Below are 23,795 nucleotides of genomic sequence, written 5' to 3'. Positions count from 1 at the left end.
AACCAAGATTTCTGTGAATAAGGTACTTTGCATAAAAAAGAGAAAAAAACATTTATTTAATCACTTCATTTAAAAACTCAGGCTTTTGCAAGGTAATACCACACACTAATTTAACGAATTCGGCCCCAGTGGGTTCTGCCAACAGTTCTTATTGCACAGCTCTCTGGAATACTTTACTCTGATTGGTCAGTGGCAACATCCCGCAATCAAATACCAATACAATGACCATTAAACTATAAAGTTAACCTTTGTTCCAACAAACCGATTTCCTAGCTGTGCTACTTCAACGCCTCTTGTAACAGCTTCTTTCTTCTCATATTATTTTGCGCTAATGACTGGCTGACTGCTCATTACCCCTTACAAATAAAGCTTACAGATTACACTGATATCAATGCTCCAATACACAATGCAAATCACAATGCACAAGACTTTGTCTTTCGCATTGTAATGCAGGACAACTCATAAATACAAATACACACATGTATTCCGACGTGTCTTGAATGGGCAGATTAGAAAGCAGTAATGTGTAATTGAGGATATGGCCTGTAAACGTAGGCTGGTAATTACACTGGGCGGCTTTTCTCTGCGGCCTCTACAGTAATAGGTAAAGTGATAATGGAATTAGAGATTGCCACTTACACAAGGAGGACTCGCGCTAGCCTCCATTAACCGTACACGCACGTCTATAGGCCAACACACAGTCTTTCTTTCACACACTTACAGCTCATAGTATCAGAGCACACAACAGCGGCATTTAAATGCAAATTCATCTGATTAAAAGGTAAAACTGAGCAGGTTACAACCTGCCTCGCTCACGGTCTTCCAGCTTTTTTAATGTAAAAACCCTTAGAACTTACTAAAAAGCACGTAGGATTTAAAAAGGTGGTTTGGTGTTTAAACATCCAGAAACCTTTTTATTTTCTTATTGATTTTTTTCCCTTCTATCCTTCTCTATTTGTCCCTTTGCCTGAGTGTAATGGATAGAGACATTCGTGTAGCAGAGGTTTAATATATAGGTAGGCAGGAATATAATTTAAGAGGTCAGTGAAAATGACCTTTATATCAGGAGGAGCGATCAGACTTTATTCCGCGTTGGAGATTGTCCAGGAGTCTGACAAACACATATAAATGCCGGCAAACGCAAAGGGAATAAGAAGAGAAAGTGACAGAAGATGAAAAAGCCAATAACACATATCTTTGTGATAAGGGCCGATGGCCCGTGGGGGTTTGGCTATTTACATGAAGATGAGAGAACACCCTTATTTTTGTTAGCGCAATTAAAAGCTCCTTGAGTGGTACTCTTGGGATGAGGAAAAAGGCTCAAACATAAGAGACTTACAGTTTAATTAAATGCCAACAAGGCTGGAGAAAACCAACACAGAAGAACATACATTTTGAGAGCATTAGTAAAAATACCTCTATTTTGCATGTTTCAAATGCAACAAAAACATTAATTTATTGCCATTTATTTTACTATTAAATTGTTTTGAAAGAAAATTGGTAGCACTTACAATAAAGCTCATTAGTTAACCACTTCAGTTAACATGAAGTAAGAATGAACAATACGTCTACAGTATTTATTAATCTTAGTTAATGTTAATTTTAGCATTTACTAATGGATTATTAAAATCACGAGTTGTGTTTGTTAACATTAGTTAATGCACTGTGAACTAACATTAACAAAGATTAATAAATACATTTTAAAATAAATGTATTGTTCATTGTTTATTCATGTTAATTCATGTTCAAGTTAATACATTAAGAAAAATTAACCAATGGAACCTTATTGTAAAGTGTTACCAGACAAAAAATGTAAAAGTAATAAATGAAGTAAGTAACAAAATGAATGAATGAGTAAATAAAATAGTAATAAAAAATTATATAAACAAATACCAAAAGAAAAAAATAATAAGTGATATTACAAATTAGATTAGCAGCACAGCAACTGAAGCGAAATCAATCAAAATCCTAAAACCGTTATAGTATTTTGAAGCCCATATTTTAAATGTTGTCTCTGATTTTATTTTATGCTAGAGTCATGTAATATTAAATCAGTGTGAGTTTTATAACAATATAAAAATAATAAAATAAAATAAATAGAATAAAAATGCTAACATTAATAATAATTATAATGACAATAAATATATATATTTTTTTGTTATCAGCACAATATTTTTAGTGACACTGCTCAAAAACCTAAAACAGATTCTGAAGTCCATCATTTTAATGTGGTCTCTGACTTTTGCATGTCAGATCAATGTGAATATTAAAGGAGAGATAAAAATTTACAGATAAATTTACAGAGCTAGATAAGATGAGCGTTTGGGGTTAAAAAGTATTTAAATTTCATTTTTTTTAAATGAAAAAAAAAACAATTGTTTCACTAGATAAGACCCTTCTTATTTACTGGGGTCGTTTACAACCGCATTTGGGATCTTTGAAGCCAGTTCAAAATTTCATGTCTTTCTTTCTTACGACTGAAGAAAGACAGACATGAACATCTTGGATGACAAGGGGGTGAGTACATTATTTGTAATTTTTTGTTCTGGAAGTGGACTTCTCCTTTAAATCAGTGTAATAAAATAATACTAAAATAAAAATAATATTAAAAACTAATAATTATATTAGTAGCATAACACATTAGCTTTTACATTTTGTACCCCATATTTTAAATGTGGCCTCAGACATCTTTTGTTAGATCAATGTGAATATTAAATCAGCATTCAGAATCAATGCGTTCAATGGCAAGAACGAATATGATGTTTTTTCCTCACATTTATATCATATCCTTTATGCAAATTACTCCCTTAAAGATTGACTTAAATTATATATCATCCGAAGGCTGTTGTTTTATTCAGGGAACCAGGACATTTTAAATGGGTCATAAACGCTCTTAAAATGGGTATTGGCCAGTCAGCGTGAAGTTAAGCTGATATTGCTGGATTCTGTGCACAATGACTGAATTATACTTCCTGTGCTCAGAGGAAGGTGAATAAATATTCAGCGTGCCCCTGTTGACTTCCCCCAACATGAGAAATGGATTTAAAAAATATGCATTTTATAAGGCCAGAGGACTGACTAAGCAGTTTTCACAAGGGCTTTATAGGTGGAATCTGCCCAGAGAGCATATTGAATACCAGTGACCTCCCCCCGTTATGTAGTGAGAGAGATAGAAAGAGAAACAAATATATTTCCACCCCTACAGTGCTGTATGTACAGTGAACACAACAACACATCAATCTTTTTCTCGCCTGTCACACAGTGAGGCTGAAGAGATTGAAGCTGAGCTGTCAGATGTTTCAACCACAGCATCAGAGCAAAAGCAAGAGGAAGTCATGTAAAAGAGACCACAATGTTGTCAAGACTCCTTTAAGTATTACTTTCATGTTTCATGAATTCATAACAGATTGAAACACATTGCTGTGAACTGACCTGTGTTTGGCTTATGTTCAATGATATGGAAATAAAATAAATATACTGAATCCTAAAGACATTGCTGTGTGTCTCTTAAAAGTTTCCACTCGTCCAACCTAAATCTATGACTAATTAACTAGTATAAAAAATAAAAAATTAATTTGATAAAAAAGAATATTTATTATAAAACCACCGGTTTTACACAAGTTACTTCACATTAGAGTTTTGATCAATCAAATTGTATGCATTAAAAGTATCACCACCAACCACTCAAGCATTGAATTACCATTTCTGTGATCTTTTCCAATTACACAGCTTTCATCAAATATTGTCACCTATTTTTATAATTAACGATTGCTGATGGTTAATTACATTTGGCCACAGTACTCTACATTTTAACTTGTACACAGCAATGACTTAATGAAAACGATTTAACCAAAAACTATCGTCCATTATTTAAGCTTGCCCTTTGTGTGAACACTGAGGTTCATTTATCCCAGTAAAAGAAGAAAAATAGCTACAATCCTATTTAATTACAGGCCTAACCAAAATGTTTTAGATTTTATAGCACCTTTCTCAAGCTCAAGGTCTTACACATGTAAGGAGGCATTAAAAACATTGCATTAATGAACTGTCCTACAGTATATACACTACTGTTCAAAATTGTGGGATCAGTTTTAAAAAAAAAATTAAATTCAAATTTTTATTTAGCAAAAGCACATTAAAGGGAACTCCGGGTATTAAGACTTGTATGGCTTAATATAATGTAAATTATGTCTCTTATTGAAATATGTAGTAGAAAACCAATGATTGATTTACATTATTTCAGAAATCCACATCATGGATCACACCATTTTGGACTATGGGGGGGTGCCATCATTTCGATGACGTCAAATAGTTGCACTCTGTCAGCTACTGGCACTACCTGTTGCTATTTTTACCCCAACACAACACAACTTGGAAAATAAAATACTTATATGCCTACCACAGCTACTGAAATAGCTTACAGGATATAAGCGTAGGCTTAAACCAAATGCCCTACAATTGATTTTCCACACAAGGAGTCTAAACGCCCCCAGATATCGAGTGAAATCCACGCTGAGAAATTCCTTCAGTGGCTGCGACGTCATGACAAGCGTCATGTTTACATCCTGCCAGGATGGCATTTAGCGTTTCTTGTCTCTGCCATTTGTAAGCTCTTTCAGTAGCTATGATCTACTAAAAGCCTTAAAGGCATCAGGGCTAAAGTGTAGAGAACAAAGACGCAGGTCTTTAGGACGTTTTATTTGTTCACAGGCATCTTCCCACTCTTTTATCCTCTTCTTATCACTTGGAAAAGAAGTGAAGACTTACATCACTTCTCATGTTGCCCTTCGACTAAAAATTACAACCAAAAGCCACACAATGTGGTAACACTATTCTATTTTCCTAGTTGTGTTGTGGTAAAAATAGCAACATGTAGTGCCAGTAATTTACAGAGTGCAAACATTTCACGTCATCGAAATAATGTCGCCCCTGATAGTCCAAAATATGTATAAAATGATGTGGATTTTTTATATAATGTAATTTTTTATTGGGTTTTCTACTACATATTTCAGTAAGAGATATCATTTACGTTATATTAAGCCACACAAGTCTCTTTAAACTGATCAAATATGACAGTAAAGACATTTGTCATATTGTATAAAGATTTCTGTTTCAAATTAATGCTGTTGTTTTCAAAGAATTAAAGAATCCTTTTTATAGCACCACTTCGTTATATTTACTATACCAACACTGTACAATAAAAATTGTCCTTAAGTTACATACTAACGGTCACATTTCTTTTGTCAATACAGATTCAGCAAAAGAGATGAAGTGCTCACCCTGCTCACAATCAAATTCCTCTACAGTGGAGACGAAGTGAGGTCTGGAGTAAAAGTTGTGGGGTCCAGGCTGCTGAAGACCCCCCAGGCTGAAAAACGCCCTGTCGCTGGCAGCGCATGAGGAGAACGCTCTGCGACTGGGGATGCACGGGTACCGTGTCCAGCTCTTCATCTCAAGGTCGAAGGCCTCGAATGCAGTCACTGGCAGCTTGCCCTGTCGCCCACCTGTCGGAGGGGAAATAAGAAGAGGGTTGGAGGATTAAGATGAAGTATGCATGTGTGTATCTTTCTGATAGGACTCAGTCAGTGTGTCACGTCTATCCCTGCTGGGAGTCAGTGTGTGTGCGATTACCACATGTCACGGCTCACTGACAACGCTTTGGTCTCCTCAGACAAGCTGACAGCCTATTCCATTATTGGGTCTCTGACACACACATACAAACTTGCCTTTACCAGCACACCTACAGCCATACACAGGCTTGAACGTACAAACTCATTTACATTTATTCATTTAGCAGATGCCTACAAATGAGATGAAGGTTTGAATGTGCTTGACGCTTCTGACTATTACACAAATTATTTATCTTACGGAAACAGCAACACATACACAACTAATGATGAAACAGAAAACCACATTTAGTGAGATGCACACTGTTGTCGACTAAACATTTTATTTTGTTACAATAATGCATTTGCCAGATGCATTTATCCATCCAGTCTTAGTGTCCACTGTTTACTGTTCACTGTTTAATCAACAGTAGTAGAAAAGCTGTCAAATTATTAGTTATTGACTGTTACTTCAAAATGCCATGTTTAATTCATGTTATTGCAAACAAAACAATTGTTTTTAGAAATAACTAGTGTCATGGAATGAATTTAATCTTTAAATGATCTCGTTTATATCTCATATTCTCTTATTTTATGTACAGTAGGTCACATATGAGCATGTGGTGTTTTTATTGTTTTTGTATGCGGAATATGTCTGAGGAGCTTATTATTATTGAGATTGAATAACTGCAGAATGATGATACAGTGAGTGCTTCTCATTGATAACACACTGAATCTGTTGGTTGAGCTTCTGTGAGTGTGTAGCTACAGTAATATCCATTAGTCACAGCAGACAAGATATTTAATGTGATGAGAAAGAAAATAAGGCTGTGATGGATGGAAGTTCATGTCATACTGTTGTATATCTGGGGAGAAATCATTCAGCTGATGAAACAATCTGGAAATATGGTCATAGTGTGCACAACAATCTGGAAATTTTCAATAAAAATGACATTTTTGGAGGATGCATTGTCCTTTCCACTTGATAATAATAATATTTCATTTGACATTGTCATCTACCCTGAGTACAGTATAAAACCAGTGGTTCTCAACTGCTTGGACCTAAAGAGGTTTCATCATATGTGACCCTGGACCACAAAACCAGTCTTAAGTAGCACGGCTATATTTGTAGCAATTGCCAAAAATACATTGTATGAGTCAAAACGATCATTTTTTCTTTTATGCCAAAAATCATTAGGATATTAAGTAAAGATCATGTTTCATGAAAATATTTTGTAAATTTCCTACCATAAATATATCAACACTTAATTTTTGATTAGTAATATGCATTGCTATAAACTTCATTTGGACAGCTTTGAAGGTGATGTTTTAAATATTTAGATTTTTTTGCACCTTCAGATTACAGATTTTCAAATAGTTGTCAATGGAAAGCTTATTTATTCAGCTTTCATGTGATGTATAAATCCTAATTTTTAATTCCTAATTAATCCAGGTCAATACAGTTAGGAGGGTATGTCGAAAAACTCCCATCTCATTTTTTCCTCCAACTTCAAAATCGTCCTACATCGCTGCAGAAGTACCGTCCCAGTGTTTACAAAGTGAACATGCAAAGAAGATCAAATGCCCTTTACAAAAAAAGGTAAAACAGCGATGTAGGATGATTTTGAAGTTGGAGAGGAAAACAAGATGGTAGTTTTTCGACATACCCTAACTGTATTGACCTGGATTACACAGACTGCACATCGCAGAGAATAGACAAGACAAGCGTTTGAGGTTAAAACATACATAAATTGTCAATTTGATTAGAAAATGACCGATCGTTTCGCTAGATCAGACCCTTCCTCCTTGGCCGGGACTGTTTAGAGCCATTTGAAGCTGCATTTAAACTGCATTTTGAAAGTTCAAACTTGGGAGCACCATTGAAATCCACTATACAGAGATAATTCCTGAAATGTTTTCCTCAAGAAACATAATTTCTTTATGACTGAATAAAGAAAGACATGAACATTTTGGATGACAAGGGGGTGAATAAATTATCTATAAGTTTTTGTTCTGGAAGTGAACTTCTCCTTTAAGAAACGCAAAATACACAAATGAACAGGGAGAAGAGTTTTTTCTCTTATGTTTTTGTTGTGATGTCACAAAGGTCACATGTCTAATTGACCCTTCGGAAAGACCCGCCCCCATTCATTAGTGTTGCCATGTCCGACAAGCCACGGCGCTCTCACACCAAACAACACATCTCATATCCACAACAGACCACTTTATTAACTCCATAAAGTGCCTTTATAAGCTAAGACCTAACAACAAAAAAAGCACTAATAAAAGCCTAAAAGCGCTTGAAAATATGAGGACATGGCAACACTGCAAAACAGCGCTCTCTAAAGGGCTCTCTGTAGGGTCTTGATTCAAGCGTCATGTGAATCGGTCATCTCTTCCTCTTTACTAGTTACAGCATACAAAAACATGAACATCAAAAGATATTTTGTTTCTTTTTTTGGAATCTTCAGGCACTTCACGATCGGATCCGATTCTGATTCTGGGAGTCACGATCCAATTTCAAAACGATTCTTGATCAAAAAATTTTTCCCAGATTAATTCTTCTGCTGTGCAAATACATCTTTACAACCTTACATTTTAACCAAAATTGCAGTTTCTTTTCTTTTTGTTTATAGTTGGAATCTCTGTATGTCAGTATTGCCATCTTAAAAGTAGGGGTGTGAATCTTCACCGATTTCATGATTCAATTCAATTACAATTTTCATTATCAACTCAATATCACTATGCATCACATTCTCAGTTTTCAAAATTACTGCACATGGCTACATTTTCATATAAATTTTACATTTATTTTGTGCAAACTTTATTTTTTTATTATATAAACAGGCTACTTTTTAAAACAATCACTTATTTAAAATAAGTGATCTTTAAGTATCTGAAAGTTTTCGGACAATAGCTATGGATTTTTCTTTTTTCCTCAGCATTATTGCTGTTTGATTATTACTGATGAGATCATAGACAGGGGCAGCTTTAACAGATTGTATTCACACTAATACACATATCTATTTCGATATATCAGATGTTTTGTCCTGCTCTGAAAACATACCTGACTGTGTGAACATCAATTTGTATAAAAATATTCAAAAATTAAAGTGCATTTAACTGCAGCCGCAATCGATCTTCAGGACAACAAACACAAAGGGCACATGAAAGTTCGTCAGTGCGCGAGTTCCATGCATCTAGTAGTACTGCATTCCAAACGGCATTAATGAAAGCATATCTAAAGTAAAACATTGTGGGTGGAAGCACACACTGTCAAGGAATGCGCACGTGTCTAGCGGCTTTCACACCGAATGCGTAAAGCTTTGCGCTATGAAATCCATTAATTTCAATTGCTTGTGCCGCATGAGGACGCCTTGTTTCTGTGTCGACCAAAGCGCATGCGCAGCGGAGCACACCACTGGTGCACAAGCCACGCATAAAGTTCCAAATAGTTGAACTGTTTGCTCTGAAGGGTTGCACTGAACCCAGCGGCCAGCGCAGTACTTTCCGTGTTCGGTGTGAAAGCCGCTTTACAGGGTAAATTCAGTATTGTTGAAGAGAGAATCGTGATGCTTTGGGAGAATCGATTTTTCCTCCCACCCCTAGAAAAGACGTCAATACACACCATTTTTCAAGTTCAGGGCCACCAACGTTAATCTACTCTCCTGTTTATTTGTCGGACAAGAAATGGCATATTCTGCATTATGATTGGTCAGATCACCTGTCAATCAAACTCCCTGCAAAGGGTCAATAGAACTGTGTGCTATTTTGGTACTAAAGCATCTGTCACAAAGTAAAAGCAGCCAAATTAGGCAGATGCCAACATGGAGAGGACATGTCCTCATCCTTGAAAACCTAAATAAAACTAAACAAGGTTAGAAAAAAATAATAAAAAGTACAAACAACACTGCATTAAAACATTACTAGTTAAGAATATGAAACCATCAAAATCTTTTAGACTTTTAGAAACCAATACTGTCAATACTGCCAAACAACAACAAATTTCATTGTTGATTTCAGTGATTTTAAGAACATTTCTATTACCTGCACAATACATTTTTTTTGTTTTAGGGTTTTGTTTAGTTTGTTAGTTAGGTTGCTACTTTATTGTACAGTATGTCCAATGTTTACTCTTTGTTCTGAAACAAAATCAATTGAGATTGACTGATCTATACAACAAATAGTTACAACAAACATAAACCTCTCTGGGAAACCCTACAACTCTAGGGTGTGTAGCAACGCTTATGTATGTGAGAGCTGTCACGTTTCAGGTATGCTTTCAATTTTTTCCCTCTTATTCTTTTCCACTTGCACGTTCTCTTTCCTTCACTATGCATTCACAATGTGACTGATCTCCTCCCAGCTTTGGCATTACTGAGAGCCCTCTGGGACAGAACAGAGAGCCAGGGAAAACACACACACAAGAGAAAACAAAGGGAGGGGAGAAAGAACCTGTCTGAGGAACAATGCGGAAAGTGAAGAGATGGAGAAAGCAGGCCAGAAAATGGAAATGCAGTCAAGACAGTGTGAAAGTAACAGATAGAGGAGAAGTCTTAAGGACGAAGAAGCGTGGTTACAGCAGTCCATTTAAGAGGACTTGTTCTCTTGACCTTTGCTGGGCACCTTTAATTAACTTCTTTCAACTCTTTCAGCCTTCAATCATTAAAGCCTCCATGGTCAGAATTATGAGAAATTAGCTGAGGGGAACAGGGCAAATACACGAGTGGATTCAACTGAGACGTGCATGGGCGAGATATTGAGCTGAGTGAAGTGCGGCTGGTATTGGGCCAAACCCATCCACAGACAGATTTGAAGACAGACGGCTGCTGTGCAGCCAGAATCTAGTAAAACATACACACACATACACACACACACACACACACACATACTCTGACTGTCGGTAAATCTGAATTTAAAAACAATGAAACAAGGAGAGCTTCAATATGTTACAGCCAGGGTATTCAACATATTTCATGTCAAACCCCCAAAGGTGGATAGAGAGACGGAGCAGGAAACTGGTTACATAATGTATAAAATTGAGTGATGAAATGTACGTCTGCTCTATAACAACATACATACTATATTGATGCACTTATATTTACATTTAGATTTACTCATTTTAGCAGATGCTTTCATCCAAAGGAACTTACAAATGAAGACAATATAAGCAATCAAACCAACAAAAGAGCAATAATATGTAAGTGCTGCGACAAGTCCCAGTTAATCTAATGCAGTACACGTAGCAAGGCTTGCTTTATTAATAATAAATAAAAAAGAAGATAGAATAGAAAAAGAATACAGAATGATAACGTTGGAGTGTCAATTTCTTTTTTTATTAAAAAAAAAAAAGAGACAAGAACAGAGAATGCTAGTGTTGGATGATCAAGTTTTTTTTATAATAAATAAAAGAAAACACGTAGTTAGAATAGAAAGAATAGAGTGCAAGTGTTAAAGGTTTAGAGGGACAAGTTTTTTAATAAATAAATAAGTAGAATAGAAATAGAAATAGAATAAAAAAGAAAAAGAATAGAGAGTGCAAGTGTTAGAGGGACATTTTTTAAAATAAATAAAATCAAGTAGATAGAATAGAAATAGAATAGATTGCTAGTATTAGAGAATCCAGTTTTTTTATAACAAAGAAAACAAGCAGTTAGAATAGAAATAGCATAAAGAGTGCAAGTGTTAGAGGGACAAGTTTTTTAAATCAATAAATAGAATAGAAATATAATAGAGAGTGCAAGTGTTAGAGGTTTGGGGGATTTTTTAAATAAATAAAAAACATGTAGATAGAATAGAAATAGAATAGAGACTGCTAGTGTTAGAGGGTAAAGTTTTTATAATAACAGAAAACAAGTAGATAGAATAGAAATAGAATAGAGTGCAAGTGTTAGAGGATCAAGTTTTTATAATACATAACAGAAAACAAGTAGATGGAATGGAAATAGAATAAAAAGTGCAAATGTTAGAGGATCAGAGGGATAAGTTTTTTGTTAATCAAGTATATAGAATAGATATAGAATAGAGTGCGCAAGTGTTAAGGATCAAGTCTTTTTATAATAAATAACAGAAAACAAGTAGATAGAATAGAAATAGAATAGAGAGTGCAAGGGTTGAGGATGACGTTTTTTATAATAAATTAAAGAAAACAAGTAGATAGAATAGAAATAGAATAGAGTGCAAGTGTTAGAGGATTAGGTTTTTTATAACACATAACAGAAAACAAGTAGATCGAATGGAAATAGAATAGAGAGTGCAAATGTTAGAGGGTCAGAGGAATAAGTTTATTTAATAAACAAGTATATAGAATAGAAATAGCATAGAGTGCAAGTGTTAAAGGGTTAGAGGGATATTTCTTAAATAAAAAACAAGTAGAATAGAAATAGAATACAGTGCAAGTGTTACATGGGTTAGAAGGATAAGTTTTTTTTTAATAAACAAGTATATAGAATAGACATAGAATAGAGAGTGTAAGTGTTAGAGGGTTAGAGGGATAAGTTTTAAAAAATGAATAAAAACAAGTAGTTAAAATAGAAATAGTCAACATCTGAAGTGGATCAAAACCTTTCATCAAAGTTGTCCTAAAACCAAAACAATACCTGTTCTTGTTATAGGACAACTTTGATTAAATAGTTTGATCCACTTCAAATGTTGACTACCGTATAACAGAGAGTGCAAGTGTTAGAGGGTTAGAGGGATACGTTTTTAATGAAGTTTACTTAATATTGTATTTTTCAACACTGTAACTTTTTTTTTTAAAGATAAAACTTTATTTGAACTCCTGAAAACTCCTGTGCTGCATTTTTTTTTTCAGGATTCTTTGATGAACAGAAAGTTCAAAATAACAGCAGTTAAACATTATTCTTGTAACATTAAAACGTCTTTACTGTCACCTTAGATCAATGTAATGTGTCCTTGCTTAATAAAAGTACTAATTAAAAACGGTAGACGCAAGACCTGTTCGAAAACATTATCTTTGCAATTCTGTTTTGTAACAGAAAATTCACACTCCACCTTTTATCATGCTATCATTACTTTCTGAAAGAGCAGGAGGAGGTAAACTGAGATGTTTTGATGATTTCTATCTCTGATTAGGTCCATGGAGAATCTGCAACTGCAGAACTGGCTAATTTGATAAAGCTTACAGCTAAAAATAAGAGTAGTGTTTTCAGCTCCCTTAATTTTTACACATTTTATCCGTTTAAATCCTTTCTGTGCAATTTCTTTTAAAATTTCCACGAAAAATGTGAGAAAAGCCCACTGAATCATATCGTTTAGCAAATCAAATGGCATGTGAACATGTCTTTCGAGGGACAGGTCTTCGAGGGACAGGTGCATGTTAGCCAGCTTCATGAAAACAACACCTTCAAGCAGCCTTAAACTTTCTCTGAAAATATTTTTTCAGCTCACATTCGAATGGGGTCACATCGTTCTCCTGTCTGCACCAGAGGTAACAATATTAGCACGCACAGTAGGCATCTTATTTTGGGGAGACAGCGTGGTGCATCTGGGTGACGTGTGATCGAGTGTCTGCGCTCATGATAGACCTTGCGGGGCGCATCCCAAAGTAAATCAAAACTAAATGAGCATTCTGTGATAGAGGCTCATTCCTCATTCTTGGCCTTAATGTGATTTTACTGCGCCTCTATTTGTGGTCCAGCAGCCCGACAAATAACTGAATTAAGTTACTTAACTTTACTGCTGTCACCAGGCAAAACTTCAATGCAAAACTTTCTTGAGTGTCAAACTGTATCTAAATCATGACAAGCAACACAAAGGCAAGTAGCCCTTTGAGCACAAGTGAGGAGTAGAGAGAAAAACAGCGATAGTAGGAAAGAATGATGATGAAGACCGCAAGGAGGCACATAAGCAAAGGGTTGCATACAGAGAGACTCTGAATGAATTATTCCCTGTGATGTCAAATCAATGAGTTTAAGTCTAACCATCAAGACAAAACTGTGTCAAAGCAGACCAGAATCGTGAGTCCAGAGAGAAAATATCCTTATTTCTTCCCATTCCACTCACTTAACACATCACATCTCAATTTCTAATAATTTCATGAGTTGTTAAGGTTTTGAGGGGTTGAAAAGGTGTTTATCAAACTCCAATAAAATTTCTATCATGACAACTCTCAGAAGATTACTACTGCTGCTGCTGTTGCGGCTATACGAAACAAGTACATGAACTTGTTATTCCCAATACATACGCCGATACAGTGCTTTGAGTACTGAACATTTACTGCTGTTGCATGAATAGCATAGGTAATAACTCAAGTCAAATCTACACAGATGGAGCTAGGGAGGTGGAGGGTAAAAAAGCATGCTGCAAAATGCTCTAGTGAAAGCCTACCAGCCTTTTAAATCTAAAGCAGCGAGCTCATTGGCCACATATGCAACATGAACCAATCAGCTTGTGCCAGGTAGTATACCACTGTGAATATCATTAGTTTACGTTAACATCCCATAAGCCTGCACCATCTAGTTTCAAGACTGAACTTGGCATTAATCAGTGCAGAAAAAAGAAACACAATGAGAGTTTAGAGTTAGCTGGAAAAATCTGTATTGCTAAACATAAACAGTTAAAATAAACAAACTCTTTACTGTAGTTTTTACTTCATGATATAGTTAATATCACACGAAGAAGTTATTATTAAGTGACTTACATTTTAGACACAACAGTTCTTATTTTTGTTGTATTTCGACAATGAAAATCAATTTTCATGTGATTCGTAAAAGCCTTAGTGTAAAATTTAAACCAAATGAGACTAGATAATAAGTTGAAACTTGGGGTGTGCAATATGGAGGTGCATCTCAAAAATTTAGAATATTGTTAAAAAAATTATTTCAAAAAGACACAGAGGGTAAGTCACAGATCATTACTGAAAAGAGTGGCTGTTCACAAAGTGCTGTATTAAAGCATATTAAATGCAAAATTGACTGGAAGGAAGAATTTGGGTAGGAAAAAGTGCACAAGCAACAGGGATGACTGCAAGCTTGAGAAAACTGTCAAGCAAAGCTGATTCAAACACTTGGGAGAGCTTCACAAGGAGTGGACTGAAGCTGGAGTCAGCACATCAAGAGTCACCACACTCAGACGTCTTCAGGAAAAGGGCTACCAAGCCACTTCTGAAACAGAAACGTCAGAAGCATCTTACCTGGGCTAAGGAGAAAAAGAACTGGACTGCTGCTCAGTGGTCCAAAGTCCCCTTTTCAGATAAAAGTAAATTTTACATTTCATGTTGAAATCATCATCATTGACTCATCATTATCGAGTATAATTCAAAAACCAAACAAAAACACACTCAGAGTGTGCATGCATACACTACATGATGTAGGTTAGACTGCCACGCAAGCACATTTAGAGTTCACGCTTTCACTGCATAATTAGGTCTAAAAAAAAAAACTTTAAGAATTCCCCCAAAATTCAAGCTAATCAGGCAAAAATGCACCTGTATGACCTTTATATGTATCTTATATTTATATCATGATATAGTTAATATCACACAAAGAAGTTAATATGAAGTAACTTACATTTTTAGACACAATAGTTCTTATTTTTGTTGTATTTCGAAAATGAAAATCAATTTTCATGTGATAGGTAACAGCCTTATCGTGTCTTACTATTTGAATGTATTGATTAAATTTAAGAATTTGACACAAAAGATGATACATACATTTAATTAGGTCAGAGAAAATTGGCCTTATAAAGGTAAAAATCAATTTAAACTCGAAAAATGTTAATTTCTCTTACTCCTGCAAACTAACCACCGCACAGAATATTAAGAATAACAAAAGCTTTGGGAATCAGCCGTCCATGGCAGTTTAAACCTGCCAAAATATCACAATAACACCCTCAGCAAAATACTGTCTAATTATCATTACTGACAAAATTTCAGAAAATATTGAGTATTAAAGTTCTGTCGTAATCACACACATTGAGTTGAAACACAGAAGTTCTCTATGCTGTGAGGGACTGAAAGTCCAGGTGTGTAACAGTAATGAGGGCACGTCTGCTTCACCAGGCTGATCAATCATATGTTGGCATGGGAAGGTGATGTTGCCCATCACTCTTGCCATATCCAGCCTACACCTATACAAAAAAAAATCTACAGTATGTCCTCATTAGTGTGTCTGTGTAGGGAGGCAGAGTTTTAATGACTTCTCAAAGAGTGAGAGGGCAGTTGATCTTTGTGTCTGACCTGAACAGAACAGTCTCACAGTGCAGAGAGGTTAGAAAGAGGACAAATCTGGCACAACAAGACCCCATACTGACAACTCCACATGCTCATCAAACCCACGGGCACAAACACACTCTGACTAACTATCAAACTCACAGATACACACTGTGTAACCACTCCAAATGCTCACCAAACTCAGACATTTACATGTACACATTTGGCAGAGGCTTTTATGCAAATCAACTTACACTGCATTGTACCAATTCATGCATTTTCAGACACACACACATTCACCTCTAACTTCAGAGGACAATATTTTATCTCAACCCACCTTATTTTTCCTGTAAAAGCATAAGTTTTTAAATTTTATGGGTCTGGTTTCTGGTCTCATCCATGTCCAGCTATTTTTAGCTGTACAAAACAGCTCATTTTGCTGCTTGATATTGCAAATTGTTGTGTCTTGCCTTATTATTTTAATGCATTATCTTAATTATGAGCACACTGGTTTGTAGTGCAGACAGTTTTACTGTTTCCTGCACTTTGTTATTTTTCTCATTATTTCCTTATAGCAGCTAATGAACCAAAAGTCTTGCCCCATAAGCTTAGCTTCCGCATTGAAGAATAAAGTGGATACTTTATGTTTATCTGTATATAAAACATAAGTAAACATGCTCTTCCGCTCTCTCTCTCTCTCACACACACACATACACAAACACACAGAGTAGCAAATAGCCACATATGGTCAGTGTCTCTTTCACTCAGCCCAAAACAGGCAAGTGACAGCAGTAACTTGCAGCCGAGGGCTGTCTCTTTATAGGATAGAATTTATCATGGGACAGAGTGTATCATGGGAACCTGCGGTGTAGATTTCCATTCAATGCCCCTTTGTGATTTCCAACACTGAGGTAAGAACTGAACAGCTCTGCTGTAAAGCGTCACATCCCTGCAGCATATTGCAGTGCAGATTTCACTTCCCCCCCCAATGAGAAATGACTCCACTTCACGGTTCTTATCAGCCCCGGCACGGCATGAACAATTACCAGGTGTTGTTACCACATCTGCTGCTCCTGGAGAATATTGTGACACAGTCTGACATGGAAAATAAGTTACATTATAATTATTGGCTAGTCTAGAACACCGTCTGCTAAGCGCCCCTAGAGAGAAGACCCACATTTCCATTCCGTTAAAACCATAAATGTTGTTGATATATATAGACACACTCCACTGTTTGAGGTCTGTAAGACTTTTTTAAAAGAAAATTATACTTTTATGCGACAAGGAGACATTAAATTGATCAAAAGTGACAGTAAAACATTTTTAAAATTACAAAAGATGTAATAAATTCAAATAAATGCAGCTGAACTTTCTATTCATAAAAGAATCCTAAAAAATTATTTTAGATGCTTTGCATCACAGGAATAAATTATATTTTATTACATTTTTTCTGTTTGCATGGTTAAATAAATTCAGCCTTTGAGAGCATAAGAGACTTCTTTCAAAACATTAAAAGGATTACTGACCCCAAACTACTGAACAGTAGTGTATGTACAGTTGTTTACACGCACCTTGCAGAATCTGTAAAATGTTTATTATTTTACCAAAATAAGAGGGATCATACAAAATGCACGTTATTTTTTATTTAGTATTGACCTGAATCAGATATTTCCCATGAAAGATGTTTACATATAGTCCACAAGAGAAAATAATAATTGAATTCATAAAAATGACCCCATTTAAAAGTTTCCAGAAGGAAACACAATGTCTTAAGAGCCGGAGGGTGAAAACTTTTTAAATTTGAAGATCTGGGTAGATTTAATTTATTTTGTCTTTTGGAAAAAGGGCAGTACTAAATGAAAAAATATGATATTTAGGCAAAATAAGAAAAATGTACACATCTCCATTCTGTTCAAAAGTTTTCACCCTCCAGCTCTTAATGCATCTTGTTTCCTTCTGGAGCGTCAGTGAGTGTTCGTACCTTCTGTAATAGTTGTGTGTGAGTCCCTCAGTTGTCCTCAGTGTGAAAAGACGGATCTCAAAATCATACACTCGTTGGAAAGAGTTCAAATACAAACAAAGTTGAAAAACTATATCAAAATGAAAAATGCTACAGTTCAAGTTCAGTAGCTGTCAAGATCAGATTAGTTCTCTTTTTTCTTCAAAAAAAACAACTGTATGTTAGCTTGGGATTTAAATTATGAAGCCCTTTCAGGCTAAACAAAAGTTTTCACATTAGACTCTTCTGTCTCTCTGCCCTTTTGTATTATTTGGTCATGTCTTATAATTCCTAGGGAACCAGGAGCGTGTCTCTGACAAACAACCAAATTATTCAGATTTATGAGACAATTTTATGAGGGCTTACCCAACACATAGATCTTGTTACCGCGCAGGAAGGAGAAGGCTCCGTAGCGCGGGGTGGGCATGGAGGTGAGGGGCAGCCACTGGTCTTTTGTCGGCTCATACAGCCTCACTGAGGCCTGAGGGGTTGTGTCGGCTCCCATCCCGCCCAACGCATACACCTTGCCATCTGGGAAGGACAGAGAGAAAGAGAGTGTCTGAAATTAATTTGAACTCTGTATCCAAGTCTCCCGCATCCCTTATTAAACAAATTAATAACACACAAATCAGAAAATGGCAGAGCAGTGGCACTGAGTCACTAGCCTGAATTAGGAATGTTCTCTCTGTGCCAGAGTGGAGAATCTCTAGAGACGTGCTCTTTTTTTTTCCTGAGCTCCAGCTATTTTAAGGTTTACTTAAATTCCACCTCTAAACCTCGCACTCCACATTTGTTCTCTTCCCTTAAGGGTTCTGAACATTAAAAATGAATGTGTTCCCATGACTGACCCAAACCTTTGAACTTCCCCACAAACTTCTCTATTATAGCTCTACCTAAAATACATACAGTATTGCACATTTTGTACTCAATTGCTGAAACACATTTACTCAAATCTCCCTGGTGAAAAACCAACTTACAACAGCATCCAAAACACATGTGCTGTGCTATAACAAATATATCAGTATTAAATTAAAACTGAATTTTACAAACCACAAACTTTACTCAAAAACCAAGCCTCATCATATATTGATTTACATTTTAGAAGCAGTCATGTCGGCACTTAAAAGAATGGCAGCGACTACATTCAATACGCTTCTAATGTGAACACTTTCTGCATTGTTTGCATCTGAAGCCAAGAACTAGCTATTTTTGCAAGCCCCATTCTGGCTGCTGTGTGAAGTAGTTTGCATACTAATGTTCACATAATGAGAATTGTGTGTTAACTGAGGCTGTGATGACAATGTGATGGTTTCTGCATGCTAGTGATTTCAACACGAGCACAAAATGGTGTAAAATGAGTAATTTGTGTTCAGAGTTTTGAAAAACAAATACAAACAAATATAAACTTGTGTTCATAGGTTTGAAAAATTAGTCTTTGTTTGGAAAAGGGAAAATGATGGATCATAAGACGATAAATGTTCACCAAGTGCTGTCTTCTAATTCCAAAATAGTTAAAAAAAAAAAAAAAAAAACACTCATACATATTCATCTAAAAATATATCTAGAATAGTAACAGAATCCCAGAAGTTATATCTTATAATATACTGGGTTATCTGTGTCAACTCATCCAGAGGTCCCCACCTCAAATTTTTGATTTTTTCAGGTGAAAGAAATACCAAAAATTAAGAAGAAAGCCAAAATATTAAATGTTATGGATGTATATTTACTGAGTAATCCACTATTTCGTAGAGGGTGGTCAAAATGGCAATTTTCACCTGAGATTCGGAGCCAAATTAAAGGAGGGTAAAAATGAATTCAGAAAGATGGTGGCATTATTATGTTATTTTTATACAGAGTTTGACAGCTCTATTAGTAAAATTTGTTGACTTTAGCAATCTTTGTTAAATTATGTGTCAACGGTTACCATTCAAACATGGGGCTGTAACTCAAGAAGTATTAAAGATGTCTTTATGCCCTTTTAGATACTGGCTCTTAACAAACTTTCCTTTCAGCATCATCATTTTTAGAGGCCTTTTTGGTTCATTTCCAGAGATACTGAAATTTTAATATGGCTCTAGGAGAAAACTGTTAAGGGGAGACTGCAGTCAAGAACACTGTTTTTTAAGCATCTGTCAAATTTGAGATTTTTCGCTTTTTGGTTTTTCATAAAATGTTCAGACTAGTTGAAAAAAAAAAAAAAACAAAAGACGCTGTTAAGTGTTTCTTTTATAGCACTATTTATGTCAATAGATTTCAATTACTACTAATATTTTTACATCCCGTTTTCTCCTTCAATGAGCCACAAATCTCCAATTCAGTAGCACTTACACACACCAAACTTTTTATTCCTGTCTGTATCCTGAAGGTTTTACAGAGGAATTTGTTCATATATAATTTGCTTATTGCTTAATTTTTCTCTATGTTCTAAGTATTTTCTGAATTACGGAGTGACAAAAACGAGTCTCTAATATGCTCTAATATGTCAAAAAAATTAAACAAGAATTTTGAAACTGACTTCATCCAGTGTTTAGATTTTTGTACTAGAAGTGTATGCAAATTAGCACATATTTCATTGAATAATGCCTCATTTGCATATTTAAATGTAACATTTCACAAAACTTGTAATACAAAAAATGTTTGCAATTATGAGTGTATCTAAATCAACTGGGTATGCAAGGTGATAACGATTATTATTATCATTTATTTTTTTTACCCTCTTTACCTGTAGTGTCTCGCCTTAAATTGTATAAATTTTCAGTGGTCAAAAACCAAATGTGGGTCACTTTGCATAAAAATGATACTTCTTTTCTTTTTAAGAGGAATGTCTGAAGAACAAACACTGTTGAAAATAGAAATGTACCTTGTTTCCTTCTGTCAAAACAACTGCACTCAACATACCCGTTTCAGTGCCATAAATATTCTTATTCTAAAGTTTGCGCGCATGTAACTTAAGAAGTATTAAACTGATATCAGTTTGATTTTAGATTTTAGTTCTTCATAAAAATGACCCCAATGATTTTCAAGGCCCTACAACAGAGAAAAACTGTAACTAATCTAATTTTAGAATATATGTGTCTGTAATTAAACAGATCACCAGAGAAATTACATTATATCCCACTCTGATATAATTTTATGCATTTAAAACAGCTATTAGCTTAGTTAAGGCATAACTCTAATCTGAGAATGACCTTCATAAAGTTTTCAAGGGAAAAATGCAGCAGAGCAGTGAAATTAGAATATGAATGTGGAGAGAAATGCAGCATCAGCAGAGAGAACAGCCCTGCTGCAGCACAGCCAACTGCTAATGGAAGGAGAGAGAGAGAGAGAGGGTTGTGTGTATAGTGGTGAAAGAGAAAAGCATCCTGATATTGATGCTAGTCATAATTTAACAGAACTGTCAATGGGGAAACAGCATGTGAGAAAGAGCATGGGAGTACTGACTGATGTGCGCATACGGGTTATTACGGCATTGAAACACCAGAATAAAGACATCAGGATCATCCCAGGAGGAAACAGCTTTAATGATCAGCATATGGAGCATTTAAGACAGTGAGAGAGGATGTATGTTAGTTAAATACAGTCTCCGTAAGTCAGTATTTCTCTCTTGGCATGACTGCAGCAGCTGCTGACTCAGATATCCGCAGTACTCTGGGACAGCAACCTATCTGTAGTTAAATGTGGAACAAACGGGACATATAGAGAGAAATACTAGGGAGTAAACTAGGTGGCAGCAGAGAGCATATGCAGTCCTTGTAATACCCTCAAAAATAAATAAATAAATAAATAAAACAAATAAATATAAAATCCACTGTAATAGCAATATACAATATATGTACCATATGTACCTTGCAAAAACAGTTTATTTAGTCACAATATAGCACTCATTTTTGAATGGATCTCAATGAAGTAAGATATTTTGTGCTGCCCACTTGATGTAGTTACACCATTTACCAGCAGGGGGTAACTAGACCATGCTAACTTGCAAAGCTTGACCTTTTCAAGAATCTTCTATTTAAAGAGGTCCTATTATGCTCTTTTACAAAGTCTTCATTTTGTTTTAGGGGTGTACTAGAACATGCTTTCATGCTTGGTGGTCGAAAAATGTATTATTTTTAACATAATTTACATTATTACAATACATTTCTCCCAGCCTGGCACATAAGGCTCGATTAGTTGCGGGTTTAATCAAGGCCAGCCTTCCGAAAAACAAAATGTGTTGTGATTAGTTAGCTGTCCCACTGCGTTGTGATTGGCGAACAGCTTAGACGGTATTTCAGTACAGCCACACCCCTTGTCAAAGACGCAAGTTCCGTGTACAACTGTTAGTGCAAGACAGATTAAAGTGATTCTTATGTTTTAAATATGGATATTTTTCTTACAAAAACGCATCGATTCGCTACAGGTGTCCTTTATTAACTGCCCTTTTTATTATGGATGGATGCATATTATTGGACTTGTTTTGGACTGCTGAGGAGAAACACCCGTTTATGCCATTCTAACGCTTTGGAGTGCCAGGATAAATTTTAATAAATCGCTTACCACACACTGCACACGGCTTGTTGAAGCGGTTTTCCGCGCTGCATCGCTAAAGTTAGGCTTATCCCTCACCTCGTCCCTACCCTCCCTCCAACACTTCGAATTTCCATGGGTGGGATTTAATATAATGATATTCTAATGGTCCGCGTTGTGACATCATTGCATGTGTAAAACAAATGTTGTAGTCTAAAGGAGCCATTTGTTGTAGTTCTTGAAAAAGGATTTTTTTTAAAACTAAATATCTCCTTTTGGAGTGGATTTGTAACTTTGTAGATCTTTTTTATGCCCAAAGATACACACCACACATTGACTAAAGTTCAAAACATGAAAAAACATAATAGCACCCCTTCAAGTGTTCGGAAATCATAACTATGAAGTGATGTGCATTCAAGTCATTTCTGAGACAGTCCTTAATTATTTCTCTCTTTTACCCTACCTGATAATGGCAAAGCCATTTTAGTGCAACTGTATGAAAAATGAAGAGCAATGAATGTGCATTAGGTGTGTAATTGCTTGTCACAGAAAATGATGGGGAAAGTAGCTTGGTCATGCAACCCTGTCTCCTCATAAACAGGCTAAATGAACAGAATTTTCTAACAAGCATCATCACTATTCCTCATCAACAGTACAGAAAATGCATACAAATTAATTTGACCGTCACAGTTATAATTCAGGGTTAATACTAATTTGCTTCCACCATAATTCTTTAATCAGTATTGTTACTGTTAAATAAAACTAAAGCTAAATTGAATTGAAGCTGAATTAATTTAAAACTAATTGAAAACAGATGAAAATAAGAAATGTTGCTTTGGCAACTATCTGAAATAAGATTAAGTTGAAGTACTAAAATTACTAAAACTAAAATTAAAATAAAAAGTCAATTAAAACTAAACGAATATCAAATTAGATTTGATATTGCTAAAGTGTTTGATAAATACAATATTTCACTACAAAATTCGAAATGGTCCACACTCAAAATGGCATAAAAAAACATAAAACATAAGAAAAATTTGGTATTGTTTGATTCGATATGCCGCTCTGAATCTAACAAGAACAATCCTATTTTTAAACTGGTCAAAAGTTATAAACAAAAATGTAAAATATTTATATATTTTGACCAGTAGGTGCCACTCGTGTGCTCTCAGGTCATGCTTGGTATAACACCTATCAAGTTTGGTCTGAATCTGCTAAAGCATTGTGAAGATACAGCTTTGTGTCAATTTTTTCGTAAATTTTGCCAAATTCAACAAACTTTTGGCCAGCATTGTCTAAAAATGTTCTGGGCCAATTTTGGTAAAAAAAAAAAAAATCGGACAAACCATCTAGGGCAAGTTTGAAGAAACTCTTATTTTAAATTTTAAATTTTAATTTTGGTATGTATTCAAGACGGAACCAGAGGAAATTTTTTTTTGCTTCTAGGCCTTATGTTTTAAAAGTTATTAGCAGAAATATGAATGCAAATTTGGCCTATTGTGCCATCGAT

At 35.3% G+C, this 23,795-nt stretch overlaps 1 protein-coding gene across 2 annotated transcripts in view; it reads right to left on the bottom strand.

The window, feature by feature from the left end:
- klhdc8b (kelch domain containing 8B) overlaps positions 1-23,795 on the bottom strand; it is a 148,014-nt gene that overhangs the window by 39,696 nt on the left and 84,523 nt on the right. For both annotated transcript variants that reach the window (XM_051095962.1, XM_051095963.1), the window contains exons 4-5: positions 18,143-18,307; positions 5,280-5,504 (exon numbers count right to left, since the gene is read on the bottom strand). In XM_051095962.1, coding sequence (XP_050951919.1) covers positions 5,280-5,504; positions 18,143-18,307 — 390 coding nt within the window. The remainder of the gene's footprint in view (positions 1-5,279; positions 5,505-18,142; positions 18,308-23,795) is intronic.

Source organism: Labeo rohita, chromosome 23, assembly GCF_022985175.1.
Source record: "Labeo rohita strain BAU-BD-2019 chromosome 23, IGBB_LRoh.1.0, whole genome shotgun sequence".
Taxonomy (NCBI): domain Eukaryota; kingdom Metazoa; phylum Chordata; class Actinopteri; order Cypriniformes; family Cyprinidae; genus Labeo; species Labeo rohita.
The sequence above is the reverse complement of the archived record's forward strand: the minus strand, read 5'-3'. Positions and strand labels throughout refer to the sequence as shown.